Genomic DNA, 13,140 nt, shown 5'->3' on the forward strand with positions numbered 1-13,140 from the left:
AGTTGTTGAGTAAAAGAACTGATGCAGTCATCCGTTTGAAAGAGGTGGAGGTGATAAGATTTAGTCTACAACCACACTCTGCTCTGAGGCTTAGGCACAGCAATGCTTTGACTTAAATGCTAATGTTAACATGCTACTGTGCTCACAAGGACAGTGCTAACATTCTGATAACATAGCAACTACAATGTTTACCAAGATCAGCATATTTAGCATGTTAGCATTATAATATTCTAACAGTATTTCAGACTGGGAGCTCGAGACACCCAGCACATACAGAATGGGTATTTTCCCCAGCAATTTTGTTACTGCATATGCACGCTTTTGCCGTTCGCTGGTAGCTTGCCCTTGTCCATGGTGAGGACAGGTTCAGGCTCTGTCATTGAGTTAGCTCCATTTAAATGAGAAGCGGTGACCAGCTGGTATGGTGCCGTAGCTGCAGCAGCCGCTGTTTGGTGACTGTTCAGCAACCGAGTGGTTAGCTCGTTCTGTGAACTGTTTTGCTAGATCGTTAGCTACACCTGCAGTCTGAGCGCTTGCTTCTGGGAGCAAGAAGAAGGTTTAGACTGAAGAGATGGCGTTGTGTCACGCTCTTAAAGCAGGAGGAAGTCCCTCCTCTAGGGAGCTGACATCTGTCAGTCAAGACTGGCGTAGTGTAAAATAGCTTCTGGGGGACAGCATGGGGAGCACTGTAGTGAGATACTGAAATTAATCTTGAAAAAGATTCAGTTCTGTTAATACACCCAAGCATCCCTGTCACAAAGAAAATAGGAGCTGTAAAGAAAATACCTTGACTGGTGCAGCGTTGCAGTAGATGGTCAAATTATTTGACATATTTCAATTCAGACAACCCTGAGCTGTTTACAGCACACACATCTGCAGAACATTAGGCAAGAAAATTCTTCCGCAAACATCTTTATGGAGACACACTTTCACCCCGAAACACACACATATGTGCATTTATCAAACTCATGCTTAAGCACAAAGTGCTGCTTGAATAAGATTTCTCCTCAGACAGAATTAGCTCAGGTAAGGAGGGAATCGTTACTGTCTGCTTTGTCTCATCTCCATAATTTTAGTTTGCGTATTCTCAAGTAGGTGGAAATGCAAAATGAAACATAATTATGTTGTACTCCCGCTGACAACTGATCTGTCACCAGGCGCATTAGAAACACGACTGTGTACAGCGTGAAGAAAGAGGGTGGGGAGAGGAAAGAGAACTTGTGTGGGCCCGGCTCATCTCTCAGGCTCTGACAAGGCTACTTACCTGGAGGTTGTAAAAATAAAAAACAGGATAAAATAAATAATACCTGCCACATACACACAACTGTACCCTTAAGCTCATTAGACAAACACACTTCCTGTATCTCATTCCTAGTTCTACCATCCCAACCAAGACAGATATCTCACCTTTGGTACAAAGCGCAATTACACCAGACCAGACAAATATAGCATGGGGGTGTAATTTTTCTGAATCACCTGGAAAGTCAGGAAGATAAAAAAGCTGCCCTTCTTTTAAAGCTGTAATGCTGGTGCCTTGTAAAGAACTAGGTTGGCCTCTTTCAGCATGTTTACTTGCAGCCAAGTACAAATTAACCTCCTAAGATCAACAATAAACCTAATTAGAGTTGTGTTCTACAGCACACATCTCTAAACACAGATCACAGCTTGTTGAGAGATGAATCTCCATCTGTCTGGCTGCACACTGGGAGGAGGAGAGACTCAAAGAAGATCAGTCCTAAGATTCATAGAATGAAGCTGTGTGTGTGTGTGTGTGTGTGTGTGTGTGTGTGTGTGTGTGTGTGTGGGTGCGTGTGTACGTGTGGGTGTGTTTGTGTGTGTGTGGCGCAGGCACAGGGAACGAGTGAGGGAGGCCCTTGTGGCCACAGGGTTACTTCCCCCGTGTCAACCCTAATTTTATGATGTCATACTGCAGCAGGGAAGTGGGACATGGCACACGCAGAGAGAACATGCCATTGGATGTGAGCATGTTTTGGGGGGAGGGGGAGTGTAACTCTAAGGGGCTAGGACAGGAACAGCGCTGCCTTGCCATTTGACACTCACTCCTGGGACTCAGACAGCCAGACAGGGAGGAACACATGGGTGTGGAAACTGGAGAGTCAAGACATCTCACATAGTCAATTGCACATAGTGTTTTTGTTCCTATATTTGCTATACTTAAATAAAATATGATCTCATTATAAATGAAAATGAAATAAATTTAAAAAATGTATTTTAAACCCAGATTGCCTGTAACAGAATTGGGCACAATGCTTGTTTTTTCGACTGTCAACAGAAGATGATATCCGCAGAAAATGTTACCCTAGTTATCGTATTATATCCTTTTGTATCAAATAATATACAAATGATTGAATTTCTATGCTGCCTTTCCTTGTCCTCCAACCTGGCCAGGGAAAATTTGTAGTCACACAGGAGATTTGAGGGTCTGAGAAATGATTAAAAAGGGCAATAATTCTGGATATGTATTTTCTGACTCTGCAGTAATTTCCCTAAGCTGTCGTTGGACATGACAGCATTATCACTTTGCCTTTGACACTGTACAAGATAAAGCAGTGGGGACACCAAGGTCCAAATATGTTGCTTTTATAGGTAGGTAGCTGTCCCATTCATCATGTGCTAACACCTAGAGCTCTCTGTAATCCCTGTCTATAAGTTAGCCTGGGGCAGGTATCTTCTGCCCTGCCACAAAGTAAACTAAAATGTAATTTTAGACCCCAGCATGTGGTGAAACAAAGTGAAGACTTGTGAAAATGAGGTTGATAGAGAAATATTGTAATACCTCTGATGTGTGACAAAGTAAATGCAAGACAAAGAGACAAAGTATCTTTCAGAAATCAGTTTATATAACAAAGGGGTTATTATTTAGTATCATATGCCATGGAAGGACAGTGTGCATAACCATTTTGTTTTTTTCATGTTCTTAAGGATACAAATAAACTTAAAATGTTACAAATATAAATGTTTCTTAAGACAATAAAACATACTCAATGACAACATGGAAGGTAGGCAGGGATATGGCAGCTTACACATCATGGTCGGACAGGGTTTGTCAACAGTTGTGAATGTTGTTTGTTGATTCAGCCGTAATTGGTCTTCCACAAATCAATAGTAAGCACTAACAAAGTAGGAGAGAACTGGATATGTGGCAGCTGGGAACTATTTACCAAAAGAAATACTTTGCAAATAGTTCACTCTGTTAGTGGCAATGTCATACTCAAACATCTCAAACAGTTCTTCCTCTGCCTGAGCAGAATATCTTGTGAGGTAAAGTGCACAGTCAGTGAATGTAAGATATTTGTAATTGCAAACTTTTTTTTAATTAAAACGCTTGCCACCAATCACCACCAGAATGGCACCTTTACAATTTTTAATAGATCTCTCATACCCCTGCCTCCTCATTCTTACAATTACCATGAGCACAAGTCATAACCTCGATTTGTTAGTTACAAGCTAAAAAGACGATGGGATGATCGGCCCGGACACGGGCCTGTTTTTCACACTAAAATGATGGAACAGTTCAGGTTCTTTGATCTGAAACTCTCCTGCTAATTTCTATAAAACACATACTTCTGATTATCCTAAAAGATGGAACGGGAGAAATACAACAACCACTTACACGGCTGATGAGGAATGTTGTCATTGTAGAAGTTCCTCTTAAAGTTGAAAGTTTCCAACGTTGTAGCTGCTTTTAATAAGAAAAATAATCTGAATTCTGATGATTTGTCAGCCACTGTTTTCCAGCCATTTCATCTATCAAATGGCAAAAAATGTCACAAGACCAACTTTTTGTGAAGCATTATTTGCATTAGGTTTTATGTTGTGTTTCAGAAAACAATAATGGTTCATAGTGATCACTTTTTTGGAAAAGATGCATGATCTGGAACTTCTACAATGGCTATCACCGTAGCTCTTAGCTCATTACGCTCAACAATGCAGTCATTACAAAAGTTTTTTTGTATTTTTTTTTTTTAAAACTCCAAATAAATTACATCTTACAAAAGATGTTTCATTGTTTTAGATAAGAAATACCACATGACTATCATTTTGTAATCATATCAAAATTTCATACTCAGTTCATAATTGGATCAATGTTTATTAAAATGATGGCTAAAATTAAATAATAATAAAAAATCAAGTTTTTATATCTGTAATCTTTCTTGTAGTTTCACAAAGAGAGACCTGTACTCCCTTTGATATCCAAGACAAAATAAGGATTTCCCATCATTATATGTTGTTTTCCCAAAAAAAACCCAAAATAAAGGTTGGCACACGTGGAAATAAAAATCTAAGTTGGTTAAACAATGAAGAACATGTTTTCAGCCAAATTATTTATAAAGAAATAGACACTGTAATTGTTAAAAACAAGCCACTGGTTGTTTTGCAATGTACAATATCCAATCATAAGGTGAAGAACCACCAAATCTCACAGCAGACATTTATGTTGATAGAGAACTGATATGGGTCTTTTTCAATACTTTAAGCTGTGCAGGTGTAGTGGCGCGGAGGACAAAGGGCAATTACAAAACTGCCTTTGACGGCACATATCTATCTCTCTGCTGTGTACAACACCTCTTTAAAACACCCGTCTGTGCAGAATCCCTTATGCAGAAACCTCATTCTCTACGCTTTCTCTGTGCAACAGCTTGAACCTTATATTCAGAGAAGAATTATTGTCTTCTTAAATATGCAGACTTCTCTGAGCGTTGTGGATGCACCTTGAGCCGAGATGATGTGTAAAATTGCATTTTTAGAAGCAAGCAGGCTGGGAGAGGAGGCATCATGAAACAGACACATCACAAGCAGCACTGTCAGATTGTTTAAATGAAAAATCTCCATCTTTTCACCCCAGGAGTCAAGAACACTGAATCCTATTTTGCCTGGGTTCCTGTTCCGATTATTGAGCTGGCATGGTGCATACACACACACATACATATACATTTACAAACTTGCCCATACACAAACACACAGACTCAAAGCCTTAAGCAGAGTTATTGTATTACTAAAGTAACTTGCGTTATGGTAGAGGGTCACTTGTGCCATTAGTGCGAGGGAATTGGAGGGCGTCTGGAGACTCACTTGCTAAGACGCGCATCATCTTGTCTCCCGTTCCCCTCAGTCGATTATTCTGGTCGTACCCATTCTCCGTGTGGATTCAGTGGTTGTTTTTAGTAGTATCTGCTTACAGTTTAGGGCCATGAGGGGACATTGCTGCCCTAGGCATGAATATATGAATAAATAGTTGACGTGAAGAAACTGTGGGTCCTTATAGGGGGAACAAAGCTTACAGCAAAGTTTCAACTATTTTTTATACAGACACCAAGCATCACTTGTTTGTTTTGATGCTGAAAATTTTCATCAGGTGGAATATGTTACTGAAAACGACTGAAGTATCCCGCCAGGAAACAGGGTCTTTAATTGAGTTGTGTTAAGGTTTGTACTCCTAAAACTCTTTAGTGCCTGAGCCATGGATTCCCTTAATAGATTTTAGGTGTTTTTTTTTCCCCAAAGGGTTTAAAATAATGCCTGTGTTTCATGTAAGCTTAAAAACATTTGTTCTACAATATACATGATACCATAAATATATCAAATTGTTAATTCCGAAGCAGTACAGCTGGGTTTATATTTATTACACATGTTGAAACAGTTAAACGTGTTTCTTTGTGGAGATTATCTTGAACAAATTGTTTAAATATGGTCAGTTTAGTTTTCCTACAAAGCTTATTTAGCTATTTTTTTGAAAACCCAATGGGAAAAAAATATATTTAAAATCTGCTGTGAAAACTCTAAGTGGGGTGAACTGAGTAAAATACACAGATTGAAATAGATTAATATTAAAAACGCTGTAATACCTTTGTATAATCAAGCTTCACCCACTGGAAACCTGTGTGACCGCAGGGAAGGTCATAGAGTTCATGTTAGCTTCTCTAGGCAGTTAAATGCATTTAGAAATGTGTCAGTCTCTCATGTTAACAGCAAAAGCGACCTTGGGACAGAGATCAGCACCCAAAGGCATTGGTTAGATATTACACAACTAAAAATAAAATGCATCTCGTCAAAATGGAAATTACAGTTTCAAGATCCATGAGTCACATGCTCTGAAATCTCAGCGTAGACAGGGGCCAGCTCTTGTGGCTTTGTGGGATATGAAATGGAATGATTAATGTGGACTCTTTTTGTACATTTATAAGTATAAATTGTTTTGATGTTGGCTGAAGGAGGGATTGATGAGGGGGTGGACATTTTACACCACCACTCCTTCTTCTGTCAAGAGTTCAATGACTTGTTCAAGACACCGTCAGCAGGTTGCAGATCTTGCCAACATGGGTGGTGAATCCCTGTCTTCCATTTAAAGGACAGCTGGCTCCCTGCCCCTGTGTTGACTGAACTTCGTGCGGTACGTTCTTCTGGATGATAAGCATACATGCCAACACACTGCATGTTCCATGTCAAAACTGTATGTGAACTGTAGTATTTTGATTAAAAAATTATTAAAATAGAAGGCTTGGACTTGTAAGAGTCAAAATGGATTTTCAAGCAATGAAAACCTTTCATTTCAAACAGCAGCAGCAGCATGTGAAATTTTCCATTTCATGAATCAAACAATCTATGGAGGATATAAATGTTTAAAGTGTGGAGTATTTAATAAATATGTAAGGCGTCTGACAAACAGCATGAAAATTAAAATGTCTGCATGTGATGTACTATAGATCTTAAAGTTCTGTGTGTCTTCTTTAGACTTTTTTTGTTCCGTACTTGGTGGTGTGTATGTATGAATACTTTTATGTGTGTGTTTGCCACAGTGAGTCTGTCCCTTCCTCAGATGTCTTCTTGGTCTCCACCTCGCAGGCCTCTTTGGCACTTATCTAGCGTCTTGTGGTAGGCGCGGGCGATCATCGAGCTTGGTGATTTGCGTTGTGGCGTGAACGAGACCTTTCCAGGACTGCACGGCGGTTGTCTGTTCAGATACAAAAAACAACAAAGAATCAAAACCAGAAAGTGAGACTGAGAAAGAACAAGAAAGTGTTGTTACATTGATCCATACTGGCACGCAGGAGCTCAACTAAATGAAAGACTGTATAGAAAAAGTGAGGAAGGCAGAGAAAAGAGACTGAGAAAAAACATAAAGCAAATCCAGGCTGATTGAGAGCAGAGCAGCAGGGGAGGATGGAGAAACAGAAGAAGCTGCTGGAGTGGAGGTGCTTGTGTCTGGTGTCATAGTAACTCCATTCAGCTCCTGATCCAGGCTTCCACTCAAGAGCCCCTCAACTATTCTTACATCAGATGCAGCATATGCACAGAAGACAAAGTAAACGCACACATTCAGCACACACTCAAGCAGTTAGAAAAAGCAAGCGGGGGCAGAAGAACAATAAGATTGCTACAGGTAGGCATCAAGGACTGCAAGACTTGTTGGTGTTTTGCAGTCATTCTGCCTCAGAAAGATTATCTGTGAGATGAAAGGATACAAAAGATTACATTAGCATCCTCTGATTGAAAATTTCTAAAATGAAACAAATTATCCTGGTAAAATTAAATCAAAAGTAAAAAAATAAAAGTTTAAGTTAGCAACTATACACTCTGTGAGTATAAGGTTTCACTGCTATGTTTGTGGTCAGGATGCAGGACCAGTTGCACTTTGGGTTTTCTCTGTTGCCAGTTCTATGACAGAGTCATACAAACACTGCCTCCCATGCTATCCAACCATGGCTGCCCAGAAATGCCCATGGCATCCACCAGTCAGCCAGGTGGCAGGTGGGGCTGGACAGAACCACGAAGCATAGCCATGGAGATGACTGCAGGCACACCCACACAGGACTCCCTGGTATTTCCAAGCATCCCGCCACCACTATACACATTAGTCAGTGCCAGCTGTAGGGTGCCAGGCGTCCCGGGCTGGGCGTTGTTTAATGGCACTCGCTCCATCCATCATGTCAGGTAATGAGCTGAGAGTGACTGTGATGGCTAGGAACACATACACAAATACACACACACAGACTCCCACCATCACAGTAGAGAACAGAGAGCAGACCTCCTTCAGATTGGATACAAAGCATCATGCAGATGGTGCACAGGAGGAGAGGAGGAGGGAGGAAGGAACAGAAAGGATCGGGATGTTTAAAAAAAAAAAGATGACATTTTCTGTATTCTCTGCTACTTCCATTTAAACATGCGTTTATATATAATAGGTCATCATTAAAGCTAACATGCTGTGGCAGCGTGTTCAAAAACAACATCACTACTTATCCATGCACTCATTTTTACATCCACAGGTTATGCTTCACACTGAATGAAAGCAGGACAACCTTGCGCCTTTCAACACAAGCATTGAAGGGTGTAGGTTTGGTCTCGACATTGGTAGGGACGCAACAACCCCACCCCTCCAAAACAAAGAGATTGGCTTTTTAATGCCATCAACCAAACGATTTATTAACATATAAGATCTGAATTTACATTCAGGAATGCCCATACGCAAATGTAGTATGTGTTGAATTTCCATATATGTACATATGAAGTAAAATCATATGTATATATTTAAAGACATACATATATATTCATCCCAAAGCCTGTCAGTATATGTCTATATATGTAAATATAAAAGAGAGACATGCATGTTTAAATTCGATAAGAAATTATTAAGAAAATAATATACAAACATATAGAATTTTTAAGCATGTTTACATAAAGTTGCATTTTACAATGAGTATTTCATATATCATATAAACTTGTATACACCCTCTGGATATATGAAGAGGTGACATATATGTCATAGTATACTAAGGCATAAAAAAGTGCCACAGTATAGTAAGGCATAGGAAAGCCATAGTAACCCACACAGGAAGGCCCTGGGCCCAGGGTTCGAACCCAGAAACTTCTGACTGAGGCAACAGTTCTAAATGTTACGCCACCGCGCCACCCCATAAATAAATCATCAAATAGTAAGGCATAAAAGCGTCATAATATAGCAAGATATAAAAATGTCAGAAAACGTCATTGTATAGTAAGGCATAAAAAAACACAATATAGTATGGATAAAAAAAAGTGATCGTATAATGAGGCATAAACGCCACACAGAAAGGCCCCAGCCTGGGAAGTCATAGTATAGTAAGGCATTAGAGTCACCAATTAACCAAATATGCAGGTCTTTGGACTGTGGGAGGAATCCAGAGGACCCAGAGAGAACCAACGCAGGCACAAGGAGAACATGCAAACTCCACACAGAAAGGCCCCAGGCCCCGGAATAGTAGGGTATAGGTATAGTAAGGTATAGTAAGGCATAGTAAGGCATAAGAACGTCATTGTCAGAGTCCCGCTGTGTCTTCCCTTTTCCTGTTTGTCTACCCTACCCTGTGTGTGTGTGTGTGTGTGTGTGTGTGCGTGTGCGTGTGCGTGTGTGTGTGTGTCTCTCTGTGTCTCTGTGTCCCTGTGTCCCTGTGTCCCTGTGTCCCTGTCTGTGTTCTTCCCCTGACATCAGGTGACTCTGCAGAGGCGAGGTCTGGACAGCAGCCCACCACCAAACCTGCAATCTATCACTCATCATCTGCAGTATATCTACCCCGGGCATCTATCCATTCGTGGCCAGATTCTTCTGCTCTTCACAGTGGTAGTTATTCTCTCAGCCACTCTGATTAGTTTATGTGACTACAGAGTCATCTTGTGATTCAGCAATCTTTCCATTTTTTGTCTATACTAAATCTTTGTTCTCTGTTGCTCCAGAAGACTTCCTGATTTGTGGGCTACTGAGAGTGTGTTTACTCATCTGATTCTGGCCTCCAGTGTCCTGGATTCCCTGGACCCACCCTCCCTCCACATTCTCCATCATCATTTCTTTCTCTCCCAAAAACTTGCACAGTTATTTCTGATGTATTTTGTGTTGGGTCTCTGCTCTGGTGTTCAACATCAGTTCTGACAAAAACGTAACAGTCACAGTATGGTAAGGCATAAAAATGTCAAAATGCATCATAATACATTAGGGCATGAAAATGTCAAAAAATGTAATAGTAAGGCATTAAACGTCATAGTATAGGAAGGCATAAATTTGTCAAAAATGTCATAGTATAGTAAGGCATGAAAATTTAAAATAAAAATCATAGTATAGTAAGGTATAAAATTTGTCAAAAAACGTCATAATATAGTAAGGCATAAAATTGTCAAAAAACGTCATAGTATAATAAGGCATAAAATTTGTCAAAAAACGTCACAATATAGTAAGGCATAAAATTGTCAAAAAACGTCATAGTATTGTAAGGCATAAAATGTCACAGTACTGTAAGGCATAGATTTGTCAAAAAATGTCATAGTATAGTAAGGCATAAAAATGTCATAGAATAGTAAGGCATAAAACGACATAGTATAGTAAGGCATAAATTTGTCAAAAAACGTCATAATATAGTAAGGCATAAAAATGTCAAAAAACTTCATAATATAGTAAGGCATAAAAATGTCAAAAAACTTCATAATATAGTAAGGCGTAAAAATGTCAAAAAACGTCATAGTATTGTAAGGCATAAAATGTCATAGTATAGTAAGGCATAAAAATGTCAAAAAACGTCATAATATAGTAAGGCATAAAATTGTCAAAAAATGTCATAGTATAGGAAGGCATAAAACGTCAGAGTATAGTAAAGCATTAAAAGTCATAGAATAGTAAGGCATAAAAATGTCAAAAAACATCATAGTATAGTAAGGCATAAAACGTCATAGTATAGTAAGGCATAAAATTGTCAAAAAACGTCATAGTATTGTAAGGCATAAAATGTCATAGTATAGTAAAGCATTACAAGTCATAGAATAGTAAGGCATAAAAATGTCATAAAACGTCATAGTATAGTAAGGCATAAATTTACCAAAAAACGTCATAGTATTGTAAGGCATAAAACGTCATAGTATAGTAAGGCATAAATTTGTCAAAAAATGTCAAAGTATAGTAAGGCATAAAAATGTCAAAAAACGTCACAATATAGTAAGGCATAAAATTGTCAAAAAATGTCATAGTATAGGAAGGCATAAAATTGTCAAAAAACGTCATAGTATTGTAAGGCATAAAACGTCATAGTATAGTAAGGCATAAAATGTCATAGTATAGTAAGGCATAACATTGTCAAAAAATGTCATAGCATAGTAAGGCATAAATTTACCAAAAAACGTCATTGTGTAGTAAGGCATAAAACGTCATAGTATAGTAAGGCATAAATTTGTCAAAAAACGTCACAGTATAGTAAGGTATAAAATGTCACAGTATAGTAAGGCTTAAAAATGACAAAAAACGTCATAGTATAGTACATTAAGGCACAAAAAAGATTCATCCTATAATGAGGCATACAGTCCACACAGAAATGCCGCAGTCCTGGGAAGTCATCGTATAGCAAAGCAAAAATGTCATAATATAGTAAGGAATTAGAGTTGCCAATTGACCTAATGTGCAGGTCTGTGGGAGGAAACCATAGTGGTCCCACACAGGCACAGGGAGAACATGTAAACTCCACACAGAAAGGCCCCAGGCCCAGGAAGTCACAGTATACTAAGGCATAAGAATGTCATTGTCGCAGTCCCGCTGTGTTTCCCAGTGTTTTCCCTTTTCCTGTTTGTCTCCCTACCATTGTGTATGTGTGTACGTCTGTGTTCTTCCCCTGACATCAGGTGACTCTGCAGAGGCGAGGTCTGAACAGCAGCTCACTACGACACCTGCAATCTGTCAGTCATCATCTGCAGTACCGGTCATCCATCCATTTGTGGCCAGATTCTTCTGCTCTTCACAGTGGTAGTTATTCTCTCGCCCGCTCTGATTAGTTTGATCTTCTCTGTGTTTTGTCTGTATTAACCCTTTGTTCTTCTATGCTCCAGAAGACTTCCTGATTTGTGGGCTGCTGATCCTGCGACACTTCGCTGTCACCACACCACCCACCTGCCTTTTGTCTCCAGCCATCCCTCATGTTCGAGAGTGTGTTTACTCACCTGACTCTGGTCGCCCATACCCCTGCCTCGCACTCTCACCAGACACCTGGATTCCCTGGACCCACTCCCCCTCCATGTTTAAATCACCATTGCCTTCTCCTCAATAAACTCCCTTCCACTGTTATTGCTGGTGTATTTTGTGTTCTGTCACTGCTCTGGGGTCCCAGTCATAGTATGATAAGGCATAAAAATGTCAAAAAACGTCATAGTATAGTAAGGCATAAAATCTCATAGTATAGTAAGGCATAAAAATGTCAAAAAACATCAAAGTGTAATAAGGCATAAAAAATCATAGTACAGTAAAGCATTGAAAGTCATAAAATAGTAAGGCATAAAATTGTCAAAAAACGTCATAGTATAATAAGGTATAAAAATGTCAAAAACGACATAGTACAGTAAGGCATAAAATTGACAAAAAAACAACATGGTATAGTAAGGCATACAAATGTAAAAAAAAAAGGTCATAGTATAGTAAGGCATAAAATGCCACAGAATACCAAGGCTTAAAATTGTCAAAAAACGTCATAGTATAGTAAGGCATAAAAATATCAAAAAACATCATAGTATAGTAAGGCATAAAACGTCATAGTATAGTAAGGCATCAAAATGTCAAAAAAAGTCATAGTATAGTAAGGCATCAAAATCTAAAAAAATGTCATAGTATAGTAAGGCATAAAATGTCATAATATAGTAATTCGTAAAAATGTCAAAAAAAACATCATAGTACAGTAAGGCATAAAATTGTCAAAAAACGTCATAGTATATAGTAAGGCATAAATTTGTCAAAAAAAGTCATAGTATAGTAAGGCATCAAAATCTAAAAAAAACGTCATAGTATAGTAAGGCATGAAAATGTAAAAAAAACGTCATAGTATAGTAAGGCATAAAATTGTCAAAAAACGTCATAGTATAGTAAGGCATAAAAATGTAAAAAAAACGTCATAGTATTGTAAGGCATAAAACGTCATAGTATAGTAAGGCATAAAAATGTAACAAAAAACGTCATAGTATAGTAAGGCATAAAATGTCACAGAATACCAAGGCTTAAAATTGTCAAAAAACGTCATAGTATAGTATGGCATAACACGTCATAGTATAGTAAGGCATAAAAATATCAAAAAACATCATAGTATAGTAAGGCATAAAAATGTCATAAAATGTCATAGTATA

General features: G+C 38.6%; 1 protein-coding gene and 1 long non-coding RNA gene across 7 annotated transcripts in view; one reads left to right on the forward strand and one right to left on the reverse strand.

The window, feature by feature from the left end:
* Positions 1-2,839: 2,839 nt before the first annotated feature.
* Positions 2,840-13,140, reverse strand: part of diaph2 (diaphanous-related formin 2) — a 370,496-nt gene continuing 360,195 nt past the window's right edge. For all 6 annotated transcript variants that reach the window (XM_087171766.1, XM_087171765.1, XM_087171767.1 and 3 more), the window contains one exon: positions 2,840-6,973. In XM_087171766.1, coding sequence (XP_087027892.1) covers positions 6,909-6,973 — 65 coding nt within the window. In that variant the 3' untranslated portion in view covers positions 2,840-6,908. The remainder of the gene's footprint in view (positions 6,974-13,140) is intronic.
* On the forward strand, positions 11,171-12,092 carry LOC147817119 (uncharacterized). Its single transcript, XR_015436632.1, has 2 exons — positions 11,171-11,776; positions 11,860-12,092. It is a non-coding gene; the product is annotated as an uncharacterized LOC147817119 (long non-coding RNA).

This window comes from Seriola lalandi, unplaced genomic scaffold, assembly GCF_002814215.2.
Source record: "Seriola lalandi dorsalis isolate HSWRI2012SDOR001 ecotype SW California unplaced genomic scaffold, Sedor1 jcf7180002054972, whole genome shotgun sequence".
Lineage (NCBI taxonomy): Eukaryota > Metazoa > Chordata > Actinopteri > Carangiformes > Carangidae > Seriola > Seriola lalandi.